Here is a 15498-nt window from a genome sequence, read left to right on the forward strand (position 1 = left end):
GAACCCGTGTCCCCTGCATTGGCAGGCGGATTCCCAACCACTGCGCCACCAGGGAAGCCCAAAAGGGTTTTTAAAGGAAGTATTTTTTGTTACTTTGGTCTGCGCTAAGAGTAGAGAACAGTCTTGAGCAAACTGTAAAGTCTTGCCTTTTACTTCCCTGCTGACTTCTGGGTGGTCACCACCATCAGCTGTGGGCGTCATTCTCAGCACCCTCAGGGACCCCTGGGATGCATCTCTGCCCCCATCTGTGGGGTCTCCTGATGCCAGCCTCCCGAGGTCTTTGTGGGACTAAAGGAGAAGCACACGGGGCTGCCCAGGCTCAGTTTCCTCCTCCGTAAGATAGGGATAACGACACGTGACTGGATCCCACTGGATCCTCATAACACAAAGGAAACAGGACCCAGGGAGGTGCAGCCCAGAGCTGGGAAGAGGCCCAGCTGGAGTCTGGACCAGGGTTTCTAGGAGCCCACCGTCTCATCTGCCAGGCGCTCCTCAGTGATAGCACAGGCCGAGCGAGAGACGCAGTGTCCATTTAGCACAGGCGGGGGAGTGGGTGCCAGGTGGATATGCATGGGAAGGTCCCTGAGGCCGAGCGGGCTCTGGCCTCACCTGACACCCCTCACCCCGGCCTTCCCAGCCCTCCCAGGAAGGGGCTCACCGGTCTCTCCCCAGGGCATCCTCACATGAGGCCTCCCTCCAGACAGAAGAGAAAGACCTATCATGAGCTGTTGTTAGAAATCTGTGCCTTGTGAGCTTGCATATTTTTAAAAATATATTTTTAGGTCTTCTTTCCCTCTTAAGACATATCAAAACAATGAAGCGAAACCAAAAGAGAACATTTCGGGAAATTAATGAGGGAATTGCTCTGTCATTAAATAAAACACCAAATCTGCCAGGTTTTCTTCCAGGGATCACAGTGCCAAACTGGTGACTGAGCAAGTCACCAGGCCTCCAGGCGCCGCTGACAGGGGCCAGGGCTCAGGCCTTGGAATCCCCGGCCCTGGACAGAAAGCCTCAGGGTTCTCGTCTGTGAGATGGGGTCGTGGTCCTGTGGGCTGAGTCCCCTTGGGAATGGTGCCCAGGATGGTCACACTCACCTGGCCGTGGCTCTGCTTGCTGCTCTGAGCGGGGCAGGCGCGTCTATGGCCTTTATTTGTGCATCTGTGAAATGGAACCAGCAGATGACTCTTGCAGCAGGGACCTCACTGTGATGGGGGAAGGTGAATGGGGGGTGTGAGATGGGGCTCAGGGGTGGGGAGCCACGGGCCTGGCTGGCCTCTCACTGCCCCCTCCTGCTCCCTCTGCTGCCCCTGCCCTCCCTTTCCTCAAGTCCCTTCTGTCCTCTCCTCCTTCTCCTCCAGTTCTTGAGCATCGTGACTTATCCGTTGGACAAACAGATGGTCAGTTTTCTCTTACTGTGCTTGGCCTGTGCCACGTTTTAAAATGTTTCATTAGATACCAGTTAGAGCCCACATTTTCAATATCCAGTGTTTCCAGCTTCTCTTTAAAAATCAGGACATTGGGTCACCCTGGCCTGCAGCCCCGGTTGCTGGGCTCGGGGAGCAGCTGCTCTTTCCGGGGACGTGGGTCTCCAGCTGGCCGCCGGCTGCCCACAGGCCTGGTTGGCCTCACCTGCCCACTTCCCCTCAGACAGACCTAGTGGCTGTAAGAGAAACTGTGTGGGGTGCAGGGGTGTGTGAATTGCAAAGTGCTTTGTTATCCATCCCAAACTGCTCTTCGTTATTTGTAGTCATGCTGAGGTGTAGGACATGTTGAGTGTTAATCCACTGCAGTCAAAACACTGGCTGAAGCCAGATTACTGGGACACAGACAGGAGTGCCTGAGAAGGGCTGACTGGAGACTGGGCTCAGACCTGGGGGTGGAGCAATAGCCCCCGTTTCTCAGGATAGTCTCCTGCATGGTTGGGCTCATCCTCATGGTGGTGAAATGACTTCAGAGGCTCCGGACATCACACTCTGGCCCCTTCAAGTCTGGCAGGAAAGAACAAAAGGCTCATTGGTTCAGGGCTTGGCCGGAGACCCAATCGGAGCCCACAGGAAGCATCCTCCCCTCTCGGGGGCTGAACGGCAGTCCTGCACATTAGCCCAAGCCCCCGTGGTGGGACCCGGGAGAAATTCAGGTTCGGTTATAATGTGAGAAGGGTGGCTTGACCTGGGGCTGCCACAAGGGATGGCCCTTTCAGATGAAAGAATGAATGCAGAAAAGCTTTGCAGACTGTAGAGTGCTGTGGAACTGACTGGAAGGGACGCCTCGTTCCTCACTCCCCTCTACAGAAGAGAGTAAAGGCTTAGAGTCTAGGTGGCTTTCCCAAGGTCATGGTTGGTAAAGTAGGAGATGGAGCCAGATGTAGTCCTTGGGACTTACTGATTTCCATCCAGGAACCTCTGGAGGACCCTTCCTGCCCACCCTCACCCCCACTCCCCAAGCCCCACGGGGCCCGTGAATCATTTTCCTTTTTGGTGTCTGCAGACACCTGGGTCTTAATAATCACGCAGAGCCCATGCGGGGGCTGGAGCCGGGCCAGCACAGTTGGAGGACGGATGAGTGGGATGCTTGTTGCAGGCTGAAGTGGGGAGCCAGCCAGAAAGCACGGGGGGCTGAGGGCAGCCCCCTTCTCCGGCACCTCTCTCCACAAAGCCACGTTGAGTCATTCTTTAATGGAATTTGTGCCTATTTTAAGTCGTACAGGCACAAAATCCTTGCGTGTCCTTTATAAATATTTCATTCTCTTCCAGCAGCAAATTTCCTGATGCCCAAATGCCTGGGTGGCCATCTCCTTCCCTGGGCCGGGCAGCCTCTGGGCTGGAAGAGATGCCCGTGACCGCTCTCACCTGGCACCTGGCCTTGATGGCCACTTCTGCTCAGTGAGCAGCAGAGTATCCCTGGGAGGTTGGGATCGCAGTGAACTTGACTGAAGAGAATGAGGAGGCCTGGGCACCCATGGTCCCTAAGGGGCGGAGTCAGTCAGGGCTTCTGATGCCAGGTTGTCCTGATGCCAGGGGCCAGCCTTGTCCCGCCCGCTGAAGTGTCCTGGAGGGGAATTCAAAGCTGGATTGGTCGTTTCTGGCAGAGGGATCAGGGCATGCTTCATGGAGGGGCACTCCACGGCGGGGGAGGCTTTGCAAACTGTGAAGTGCTGTGAGAGTCTGGAAAGGGCTTTCACGGCCAACTGTTTATAGGCCTAGATTCCCAGGGAAAAGGAGGGAGCCATGGACAGTCCCGGAGTGTCAGGAGTGAGGCTGGTCTACGACCCACACTGCCCAGTTGCCTTACTTACTTCTCACAGTGAGGACAGCCCGCTGGACACTCATGACATCTTAATGAAATGCTGCCCAGGGCAGGAGCTGGGCCTGGGAACGTCTCGGACCCGGCGGTTGTCAGCTTCTGGGAAATCTAGTAGGAGCCGGGGGAGCACAGGGTGTCTTGCAAGGGAGCGCTGCCTTCTAGCTGCAGCTGGCTCTTTGGGGAGCCCCCAACCCAATAGAAATGATTAGTTTTATTACCCTCCTTCCCTGCCTCATTCCCCTCCGGGAAGACAGAGCCTATTCATTTGTTTTATTTGTTAGCCAGCTGCAGTCCAGAGATGCAGGCCTCTTCTCTGCAAAGCCTCTCCCAGGACAGATCAAAGAGACCCACTAAGTATATTAAAGGGGCCATGAAAATCGGGCTGGATGATGCAGTGTCTTGGGCAAAGCTGCCCTCAGCCGTGCTGGGCTTGGGGATGGGCCAGGACTTCAAGGCAGGCCTGGAAGACGGAGGTCATATGCATGGTGATGCCACCCTCTAAATTCTGAGTGCCTGTTCCGTGCTGGGCTCTGGGGTCCACAGGGGTGAGCCAGGGGTGGGCTCTGCCCTCCTGGGAGCTCAGAGTCTGGCAAGAAGGCAGTGGAAGGGAGGAAAGGAGGGAGGGATGACCTCCAAATGTCATATCACTGGTGAGGTAGGGCTTCAACGTATGAATTTGTGGGGGACAAACATTTAGTCCGTAGCAGGGACCTGATAAGAGGTCAATTCCCATTGCATCTCTGTCAGTTTCTGCTCCCTGTCCTTGGCCCCATTTCACAGATTAGGAAACCGAGGTGTCTTTCTGGGATGCTCAGGAGTCCAGATCAGCTTTTCAAGGTGGGGCTTGTTATTTGAACAGTTCTGTCCCCTTTTGGGATTTGTAGGTTAGGAAGCCCATGCTGGCCTGTGGTGTGGCGCTGGGATCTGCAGCCCTTTCTGGGTGGGGAGGTCGGCCGGGCAAAGTGGAGGTTCTTTGCAAGGCTGACTTTGTGTATTCCTCTTAACAAATAGCCTTGCAGCTCTTCGAATGCTCCATCCCTACCCCTGGGCTTAGCGCGTGGGTGCACGTGCACGGGCTGGGATGTGGGGCTGGGCTTGCGGTCTTCCTTTCTGTTCTGCTAAACCTCCTTCACCGCATATGTCCACCTGCCCTGCTCTTAGCACTCCTGGTGGGGAGGCCAGGGTCCTGGGCTCAGGTGCTAAGCAGAAGCCCATATGTCCACCTGCCTCTGCCCTTAGCCTGGTCCTGGGCCCTGCCACCTGCTGACAAAGAGAACCCTGGCCCAGGGTGCACAGTGTTGGAGACGCAGCTGCCATGTGTGCACACTGGGGGTGGCTTTTCAGGCTGTCACCGCCATCGCCATCCATGTCAGTGGTCCCCACGGCTGGCCTCACACCCAGGGGCCTGGCCCCTTGTGGCCACCTGAGCAGCCCATCGGGGCCACGAGCAAGTCTGAGTCTCTGGCTCTGCACACGTGGAAAAGTCAGCAGAAAGGGGGCGGCAGGGCTGGGTGCAGAGGGACAGTGTGAGTCACTGTGTCCCCTCTGTGTAGGGAGCTTCGCATCTGGTGGCTGGTGGTCTTCATGTTCCCCCGTTTGTGGCGGTCTGGGTGACGGTCATGTTGGTCGCTGCTGGGCTCCTGCAGGGCTGGGGAAGGATGACCCTGTCTCTTGCAGAGTGGCCGTGAACTGGTCTGATCTCCCCTTTCCAGCCTCATTTCTCACATCTGTCCAGGGAACTGAATAACTCTGCTGAGGTCACAGAGCAGCAGCCCAGAGGTTTCAGCATATCTTCTGCACCCCAAGCACACCTCCTGAGCCCCGTATAAATCAATTTTAGATGTCTCTTTGCCAAAAGGATGAATTGTTTATGATGATGGAAGGATGAGCAGTATGGTCCTAGGTGGGATTCCTGAGGTTTTGTCGGTGGAGGAGAAACTGGCTCCCAGTGCCTGGGAAGATGGGGGGCAGGGGGAGCCCAGGATCTCAAAGGGAAAACCTGGACAGGGATGTGGCTCTGAGCTCAAGGGACTGGTCCTCACAGGTGGGGTGGGAGGCAACCCAGGAGAACAGGCACCAGCCTGGGAGTCCTCAGTGGCATTGCGACACCCATGCCCTCCACCTAAGGTCCCCTTGTCCAGGCACTGGGTGGGGCTCTGAGCACGGGCTGGCTGGTGCCCCTCTGGAGATCTCGGGGGAATATGAAAAGCCCCCGTGGATCCCCTGTGCCAGGCACAGGTCATGGTGCATAGTCAAGGCTCTGGATGAGTCTCAATGGGTAACATATGAGTAGATGCATAAATCCGGCTCCCAGCCCAGGAAGGCCAGGCTGCCTTCATTCACTCACAGATTAAAAAAAAAAAAAAAAAAAAAACCACCCACAGTCTTCTAGGATCTGAGTTGTCACACAGGTTCTCTGAGAGCATTGAAGATTTGTAGCTTGTTCTCCTCTTGGGCTCTCCACCCTGTTCCACTGATCTATATTTCTGTTTTTGTGTCAGTACCATACTGTTTTGATTACTGTAGCTTTGTAGTATAGTCTGAAGTCAGGAAGCCTGATTCCTCCGGCTCCATTTTTCTTTCTCAATATTGCTTTGGCTCTTCGGGGTCTTTTGTGTTTCTATACAAATTAAAATTTTTTTGTGTGCTAGTTCTCTAAAAAATACCATTGGTAATTTGACAGAGCTTGCACTGAATCTGTAGATTGCCTTGGATAGTATAGTCATTTTAACAATATTGATTCTTCCATTCCAAGAACATGGTATATCTTTCCATCTGTTTGTGTCATCTTCAGTTTCTTTCATCAGCATCTTATAGTTTTCAGAGTGTAGTAGGTCTTTTGCCTCCTTAGGTAGCTTTATTCCTAGGTATTTTATTCTCTTTGATGTGCTGGTCAATGGGGCTGTTTCCTTAATTTCTCTTTCTGATCTTTCGTTGTTATAGAAACATAACAGATTTCTGTATATTAATTCCATTCTCCTCTTGGGAAGGAGAAGCTGTCTTCTCTCGTGTGTCTGGCATATGTGTATTTTGTATGTTCTCCACTGCATATACCTGTTATCTGTAGATATCATGGATGCTATTGAGATATGGGTACGTACAATCCCTGCAGCCTATGCATACATGTGGTGCACACATCCTGTGTCTTGAGTGCACTTTCCGTGCACACGCACATCCTACACAAAGTGTGTGACTCTAGGTGTGCGGTGGGTATACTGTAGATGCTTTGTGTGTTGGTCTAATACATATATGGTATGTGGCTTTTGCCCACATGTTTCACATCCACGTGCAGTTACTCTACCCAACACATCCATCTTTCACAAAGTTCCAAGTGTATACCATGTGTATTTGTATAAAGCATCCCTGCTATGTCTGTGTGTTCCATTGATACTTTATGAATATTCTATATGTAGACTTGATATGTGTTGACCCGTTTGCATGCAGTGCCACCGTGTTGCATCATAAGGAGACCTGGGAAGCAGATCCAGTGGAGAATACGTGTGGTATATCAGCCAGAGTCTTTGCAGGAGGTGGCACTCTCAACTTGAACAGTTAATTAATGGCTATTTATAGTGTGGGAGGGTGGGTAGGTTGGAGGGAAAGCAACGAGGGAAGGTGTGGTAGCCTGGGATGAGCAACTGTGGAGAGCTGTCAGTCAACATGCCTGGGATGTAGCTGCTAGCGCTTGTAGAGCTGCTCAATGGCGTGAACCTGCTGGCAGATTCATTACCAAGGTCCTCATCTTCCTCCCGTCCTCTGACCTCCTGCTGGGGCTGTGCCTTGGATGAACTCAGCTGGACACCAGAGGGCCAAGAACCCCTTGAGGTGGCTTATGCAGACTTAGCCTCCCCAGTGGAGAGCAGGGTGGAGATGGGTGCGTCTAGATGGGGAAATTTGAAGATATCCGGCCAGGCCTCTGTCTTCCTGAAAGGCTCTGCAAGTTGGGCAGCTTCTTTCTCGCTGCAGTGGGAATGGTCCTGTGTCCTGGACCACTGGGGCCCCAGGAGATTTATTCTAGGGCCTGAACTTTGGAAGGCCCTGAACTTTGGGGGTGTTCCCGGCCCACACTCGCTTGTGCACGTGTCTTGCTAAGGGATGTCATTGCTGTAACGGATCAGTGAGATATACTGTGGGATGTCAAAACGATGGAGTTCTTTCTGTAGTATGACGGGCCGCGGGAAAATTGACACCACCCCGGGACAGGATACACGGGCATACTGCCGTCCAGGCCCTGTGAAGGGACACCGCTTCTGATCATTTTTACTTACAGGAGGCGGGGGCCTGAGCACCTGGGTTTGAGCCAGCAAATGCTGTGCTGGTTTCCTCCAGTAAATATATCCCATCCGGAACCGTTAGCTAATTTACCGCCTTATTAAGTTGCCAGCAATCTACTGTCTTCCAGCATCCATCTGGGTTTTATACCAGCCACACGGGTGAGCTATATGGCGATGTCGCGGGATTCCCACCCCTGAACTTTGTATAAATATGAACCCACTTGTTTACCAAGATGCACTTCATTCTTTCCTGAAGACCTAAGTCTCCATCTGGTGCCATTTCCCTCCAGGCAGAAGAACTTCCTTAGTAATCACGCTATGCAGAGCAGCAGGAAACAAGTCTGAAAGTGGATTTTACCTTCATTCTTAAAGAATACTTTCCCTGGGTAGACAGTTCTGGGTTACCGTCTTTTTTAAAAAGCTCTTTAAAGATGTTATTCCACTGTTTCCTGGCCCCTGTTGTTTACGATTGGAAGTAAGTGCTGTTCAAATAGTTGTTTTCCTGTATGTGATACATGGTTTCTCTCTGGTGCTTTCAAGATCTTCCCTCTCTGGTTTTCAGCAGCTTGATTCCGATGTGGAATGTGTGTGGTTTTCGTTGTATTTATCTTGCTTGAGGCTTACCGAGTTTCTTGAATCTGTAAATTTGTCTTCCACCAAATTTGGTTAATTTTGGCTATTATTTCTTCAATTTTTTGGTCTCGTTCTCTTTCTTCTAGGACACCTGGTGACACTGTCCTACATGTCTCTGAGGCTTTTAAAATTTATTAATTTTTGACCTTTATTCCTCTCTTCAGATTGGATGATTTCTATTGATATGCCTGTTGTCCTCTCCTTCTTGCTGTTTCCCTGTTCTGTCCTTTCTGGCCCAACTCCAGTGTTGACCTGCCATTTCTGCTCTTTCGTAAGAGCTATGGGGTTGCTGAGGGGTCAGAGCTCTGCACTGGCTCAGTGGGCTGAGGGCCAGAGAGGATACAAACGTGTGATGTCATCTCTGCCGTGAAAGTGTGGCCCCCGGGGCAGGCAGGACGTGGCACAAGTTCATGCCAGGGGAGAGGCAGGCAGCCTGAACGGAAGTGATGAGTCTCTGGGAGAGAGACCTGGGCTAGGGCAGTCAGGGTGGTCTTCCTGGGGGACGCAGTGGCCGGGGTGCAGGTCCCTCCTGAGTCCTAGGCCCTGGGCTAGCTGCTCTCTGACCTCAGCAGATCTGCACAACATCCCCACCTCAAAATTATCATCGTCCCACGTAACAGATGAGGAAACCCAGCCTGGGAGAGGTAGTCAGGGGCCCAAGGTAGCGCAGCTGGTTAAATGACCATGCGCGTGTGGCTCAGGGGAGCGCCAGGGAAGCCTTTTTTGATGGGGCAAGAGTTGAGTTGTTGGATAGGCCATGTTCATCCTCCAAGTTCTCAGTCCAAATACTGCCCATGATCCTGGTATTTTTCTGGGCAGTATCAGTCCCGGAACTTGAACTAGTCTTAGGTTTCTTCTGCCATGTTGTGCAGACCCTATCCTGGCTCTGATATGATCACTGACCAGCTGGGTGACGCCGGCAGGTAACTTCACCTTTCCAGCACCACTGTCCTCATGTGAATGTGAGGATATACAGGCTCGGCTTTGCACAGTTGATGCAGGGGATCAACGAAGTGATGGTCTGTGCAGCTGCGTGAAGAGTTTCAAAAGCACTTACACACATGAGGTCTCTAAGGATTATTCGTTCCCTTGATTCTGACAAGGCCGCATTCACACAGTGGCATAAATTTATTCTGTCCTTTGTTAAAGCGGTATTTTATGTGCTCGGTGTTTCTCTAGGTGTGAGGATACAGCAGGGAACAGAACAGGTAACAATCTTTGCCCTCGTGGTGTTCATGCGCCACCCTGCAATGACCTCTCTCAAGTCAAGACGTCTGCTTTTAAAAAAGCCTCATTCTTGGGATTTGAACCCAGACTTTTCAGCCACCAACTCTGAAGAAACCAAGCTACCCTGCTACTAAGTAACTAACTCGGTTTCCTAGCCAGTGGTGTCAGATGCATCGTGCCTGTTTTATAGGGTCGTCACGAGGGTAGAAGGAGGTGACGTATGACAAGGAGTCCACACAGACTAGCTGTGGGCTGGCGGATCCCCGATGCCTGAGCTGGGGGCACGGGCAGCCTGGGGCAGAAGGCAAGTCGTCTTTGCTCCATGCTGAGCTTTCTGGCACCACTGCTGAGAACGTGGAAACCGGGGTTCTTTCTCCCCTTACCCAGCACACGCAGAAAGGACTCCAGGGGATCCATCATCCCCTCCCACCCCGTGCACCCCTCTTACCTTCCGTGGTGTCCCCACCTCCCTGGGCAGCCCCACAGCTCCCGGCGGGGGAGGTGCCGGGAGCCACACCTCCTTGGCTGTCCGTCCGTCCGCCCACCTGTCCGCCCTACCTGGCCTTGGACGGAGCATTTATCTAAGAATAAAATCATGGCGGTCAAAAACAAGAACAGCAACAACAAAACCCAGTTAGTTAGCATTCTTTGACTCTTCACTCTTAATGTTGATCCATGTTGGGATATTTAATTTTCTCCCTTGGGCTGGCTACTTCTGGAGTTTTCTGCAAAATATTATGAGTGAATATGCTGCTTTTCTTTGCAAAAACTTTGTGTTACTGGAAGAACAGTGAAATGACCCCCAAGCTCCTCTTGTGACCAAATGCCCCAGACCACCTCCCCCGTCCCCAAACTTCAAAGGCTATTTCTTCATTGATTCCTCCCTGTTCTTCGCCCCACCCCCTCAGGCGCTGGCCCTGCCCCCAGCTCCATCGCAACGGCCGCGCCCACCTCCCCGCCCACCCCAAACCTCAGGAGACCCCAGCTGACTGACTCCCTTTCCCTGTCCTCTCACCTCCCCCCGCAGGTTACGGGCACGCCGCTCCCGGCACGGACGCGGGCAAGGCCTTCTGCATGTTCTACGCGGTGCTGGGCATCCCGCTGACCCTGGTCATGTTCCAGAGCCTGGGCGAGCGGATGAACACGTTCGTGCGCTACCTGCTGAAGCGCATCAAGAGGTGCTGCGGCATGCGCAACACGGAGGTGTCCATGGAGAACATGGTGACCGTGGGCTTCTTCTCCTGCATGGGGACGCTGTGCATCGGGGCGGCCGCCTTCTCCCAGTGCGAGGAGTGGAGCTTCTTCCACGCCTACTACTACTGCTTCATCACGTTGACTACCATTGGGTTTGGGGATTACGTGGCCCTGCAGACCAAGGGCGCCCTGCAAAAGAAGCCGCTCTACGTGGCCTTTAGCTTCATGTATATCCTGGTGGGGCTGACGGTCATCGGGGCCTTCCTCAACCTGGTGGTCCTCAGGTTCCTGACCATGAACAGCGAGGACGAGCGGCGGGACGCCGAGGAGCGGGCGTCCCTCGCCGGCAACCGCAACAGCATGGCCATCCACATCCCCGAGGAGGCACGGCAGGGCCGGCCCCGGTACAAGGCGGACGTGGCGGACCTGCAGTCCGTGTGCTCCTGCACCTGCTACCGCCCGCAGGAATACGGTGGCCGCTCGGCGGCACAGCAGAACTCCTTCAGCGCCAAGCTCGCCCCCCAGTACTTCCACCCCATCTCTTACAAGATCGAGGAGATCTCACCAAGCACATTAAAAAACAGCCTCTTCCCGTCCCCTATTAGCTCCATTTCTCCCGGGTTACACAGCTTTACCGACAACCACAGGCTGATGAGACGGCGGAAGTCCATCTAGGGTCTGGGGAGGGAAATGCAAACAAACAGAAGTCATTTGTCATATCGGACGTTCAGTCTCATTGGCCCACCTTGTCTTATTTATTTATTATGGTTATCCTTTATTGTTACGATTATTGTCATCATTTTTTTCTTTCTCTCCTTCCTTTTCTTTCTCAGTTTCATTTCTTCCCCACCTTTCCAGCGAGACAGAGCAGGCCAAAGGGAAAAAAGAAAGGCCCGTCTTCCTGTGAAACTCGCATCTGAGCATGAAGCATGGATTTCTTCCTTCTTCCCAGCAAAGTATGCCTTACATTTCTCCCCAGCCCGCCCCATCTCTGGGGTGGCTTTCCCAGGACAGGTGTGAGACCCAGACAAGGAGACAGAGCCCGGAGGATACCCGACCCAAAGTTGCACACGCGGCTGAGAGCCTCGAGTGCCCACCCACGGTGGTGTCTCTGACCCAACTCCTTTCTCTTTTCCTCCTCAAGCAGTGGGTGGCCGAATGTGTGTGGTCTGAGTGTGTGTGAATGCGTGCACACACCAGTGTGCTTCTGTGTGCTTGATGTGACAAAATGGAAAGTATCAGGTATTCATCTTTCTTTTCCGTCACACAATTTTGTTAATAGCCTGCTTTCGGCTGCTTCCAAACAAAACGGGAAAACAAAACCCACAAGGTTTTTGATTTATCATCTTGCCAAATCAAGCATGTTCCACAAGCAGTCTTTATCCCAGATGATATGTCATGACCACATTTTTAAAGTGCTAGGTTCTAAATTATATTAAAACTTCTTTTTAGGGGGTGGGTGGGCAAGCCGACACGGATCATTTTTAGCTTGCCAGTTCAAAAATTTTTTAAACAAGCATGCACTTTGTTAAACTGGTATGCGTTATCAACACAAGAAAACAAAACTAGCAATGGAATAATCAAAAGCCAATAATATTAATTTATTAGAGACATTTTTAATTTTACCATCTCTAGTTCCAACAATTTTCCATGTAACTGGACGTGTTGGGGGAAACTGGAAAATTGTTGCAACCACAGAGTATTTTATTCTCTCTTATTTGTGTGATGATGATGATTTGTGTAGCATCTACCTACGTGAATAAGAATTACAGTTCAGGATGCTTGGATGAGAATGGGTATTAGTAAGTGGATGTGGTTTCTTTTCCTAATGAAAAATGACAGGGCATTCCTCATTTTAAAGAATATATATAATGTATTTTAAGAAAGATTGTCTCTAACTGCATTTGATTTGTAAATAGGGAATGTTGATGTTGGTCTCAGGAAGAGTTTAGAGGCAAGGAGCTGTGTCTTGGCCTGCTGGGAACTTGTCAATCTCAGGGGGTGATTTTTTTCTGAATAATGGAGAAATTCCTCCCCACTCTCAATAGGGGATGACCCCAAAGGGAAGGCCTGCTAACATCCTGGGGGGCCTATAGAACATGGCATATTGGAGGCCCTTTCCATGACAGGAATAAAGGAAAGTCTCACCTCCAGATTCACGGGGGGACCTTCATTTCCCTCATCACTGTCTCGGCCATTTCTAAAAATCAGCCATCCTCATGGCCCTTTTTCAAAACCTGGAAGTTCTTCCAGTTCTTCCAGCTCTGGCTTTGGCTGGGCTGCTCAGCAGGAGCAGTGGGGGCCCCAGTGGGATCTCCCAGGACGGAGGATCTGCTCCCAAGCAAGAGGAGACCTACAAGATTTCCTAAGAGACGGCCCCAAGTGCACCCCTCCCAAGCATCTGGGCCATTGGAGTGACCACAGCCCTCAAGATTCCTCTGAAAAGGCAAGCACTTTAATGTTACATCCCATGTTGAAATGGCCCCTTCATCTAGGACACAGGGCCTGTGGAATGAGTCTGGGAACCTCAGATTCTCTAGGCCAAAGAGGACAGTTATTGATCTTCAAGGTCATATCGATTAACTCATTTTTAAGACTTAAAAAAATTTTTTTTTAGGGCTCTAAAATCTGTCTAGAGAATAGAAGCAGTTGCTCTTTAATTTTTTTTTCTCTTGGAAGAGATTGTTGGCTTTAGCGGGTCACAGGTGCAAAAGTACTAGTGCATATTTGCAGAGTGCTTCATGCTCTGGAGAAGGCTGCTTGTAGTAAGTGTGGGGTTTCTCAGCAAAACCTTTGTACAGTTAAGACTTGACCTCAAATGGGGGTATGTGTGATAATCTTTGATCTATTAAAGGGAGAGAGGCACTGAGAGGGTGAGAGATTTGCTCAACGTCAGAGAGCTGGTCTTTGCTAGAACTGAGACATTAGTCTCAGTCTGGACCCCAAAAGGGTCCAAGAAGCTGACCCCACCACACTATGACACCCTCATTCAGCCCTCAGATGAGGGAACCTGCATCTCTTTCTCCGCAGGTAAGTGCACCAGGCTCTTAGAGTCAGCTAGAGGAACATGGATTCAACCCTTCACTCAGAACTGGTCCCCTCACCAGTGTACAGTGGTCATAAAGTGACCTACTTCTGCTTGAATGCTTCCAGTGACAGGGAGCTCCTCCCTTCGCAGGGAAGTTTAGAAAACATCCCATAATCTCTCTTTCCACAGAGCTGACTCTTCTTTGTAGGATTAAGGATGGTAAGATGAAGTCTTTTCTGTTTGTGGGATGACCACCAACTTTTAAGTGTCTGAAGCAACTTGGAATTTCTCTTGGTTCCATATCCTCCCCCACCCACCCCCTGCCCTCTGCTACCAGCTCAGCCCCTGAAGGACATGTACCGAGTCTTCTGTTCCGAAGGTAAACATCCTTGTTTATGCTCAGAGTGGTCGGGGGTGGAGGGGAACCTTGGTTTGCTTCCCTTGTGATGTCCTTCTTTTTCTCAGATGGTCCAGCTCTTCCCTACTGCGCTCTCTGGCCAAGGAGTCCTCAGGTGCATCCAGTGAGGTGCTCTGATGGGGGCGCTGAGTCAGGAGTTCTCCAGGGTTCTCCTTTCTTGATAAAGCAGGCCTGGGGCATCTCCACCTAGAGCTTGGCCCACCCCATCAGCATTGGAATCCTCAAAAGCCAGGGGGAAACTTAGTCTGAGTCACCTCGCTGAGGTCCCTCATCTTCAGGAAAGGAAATCGAGGTCCAGAAAGGCTGGACACGAATCTGAGGCCCCACAGCCAGAACCTAGGTCTTCCCACTTGTTTATCCTGCTGCTGCTTTCTTGGCTGCTCTGTCACTTACACCCTCCAAACAGTCCTTGTTGCTGGACTTTTTAGCATCTCGGACCCAGGTCTCTCTTCCCCACTCACAGCGGATTTCTTTCTTTCAGCCCAGGTTTCCCACACCGTTCTTCCAGTTGACCACACCCACTCAGGGATGGGGAAGAAATCTCACCAGGTTGTTTGAATTTGGGCCCCAACTTCTGTTAGAATGAGCTGAAGAAGAGCCACATTCCACCAGCATCACAGGAGGTTGGCCTGCCACGTGGTCCCTGGTGGGGGTCTAGAAATCAACATGCCACATAGATACTCAAAGAGATTTTGGACTCTCACTTGAATGCTTTCCAACTAGGAGATCTCAATCCATCCCCTCCATCAAAGACAAAAGGAAGGTAGGCAGTGGTACCGATTATCCCAGCAGCTCTGAGTGCCGTGCTTTCTAGAGACCATCCCATTTTGATCTTTATGACATCCATCCTGGGTGGAAGGTGCTGTCATGCCATTGGTCTACTAGATTCTTTACATAGGAGTGAACCAACCTGTTTGGCTTTTGAGGTACCCAGTTAGCCCCAGAGCTGGGATCGGAGCGCTTCTTTCCATCCACACCACTCTGTCCTGAAACTCAGGCAGCAGCCTCTTAAACACAGCAGGCTGCCTGGTGCTCTAAATTTAAATACTCTCTCTGAAGCATCTGTTGTGCTCCACTGTGCATCACCAGTTGGGAGGAGGGTACCTGCGCTTTGGAATGATCGCAGCAGATCACTTGCAGCCCAGGAATCCCCACTGGGTCCCTAATCCTTCCAGCAGAGGAAGCAGATGGATGCAGACTGCTGCCCAGGAGGCCTGGCTTTGCAGGTGCTCGTTAAAACCCATCTGTAGAAAAGGGTGAGTTGACTGCTTAATCTCGGTGCACCGTTTGGTCTCTGCACACGGGGCCTCGCTTGGGAGAATATCTGGATGGTGACTTGGAAACCTGCAGATAAGCCCAGGCAGGTCATTTTTCTCTGCCTCCAGATCTGAAAGCCTTGATTCCTAGTGATTCTTAGT

The 15498-nt window shown here is 51.6% G+C and overlaps 1 protein-coding gene across 1 annotated transcript in view; it reads left to right on the forward strand.

Annotated features, from left to right (window-relative positions):
- KCNK9 (potassium two pore domain channel subfamily K member 9) overlaps positions 1-13320 on the forward strand; it is a 95021-nt gene extending 81701 nt beyond the window's left edge. Inside the window, exon 2 of the mRNA XM_007166910.2 lies at positions 10468-13320. Within this exon, the coding sequence (XP_007166972.2) occupies positions 10468-11309 (842 nt within the window). The 3' untranslated portion in view covers positions 11310-13320. The remainder of the gene's footprint in view (positions 1-10467) is intronic.
- The last annotated feature ends 2178 nt before the right edge of the window (positions 13321-15498 follow it).

Source organism: Balaenoptera acutorostrata, chromosome 17 (genome assembly GCF_949987535.1).
Source record: "Balaenoptera acutorostrata chromosome 17, mBalAcu1.1, whole genome shotgun sequence".
NCBI lineage: Eukaryota > Metazoa > Chordata > Mammalia > Artiodactyla > Balaenopteridae > Balaenoptera > Balaenoptera acutorostrata.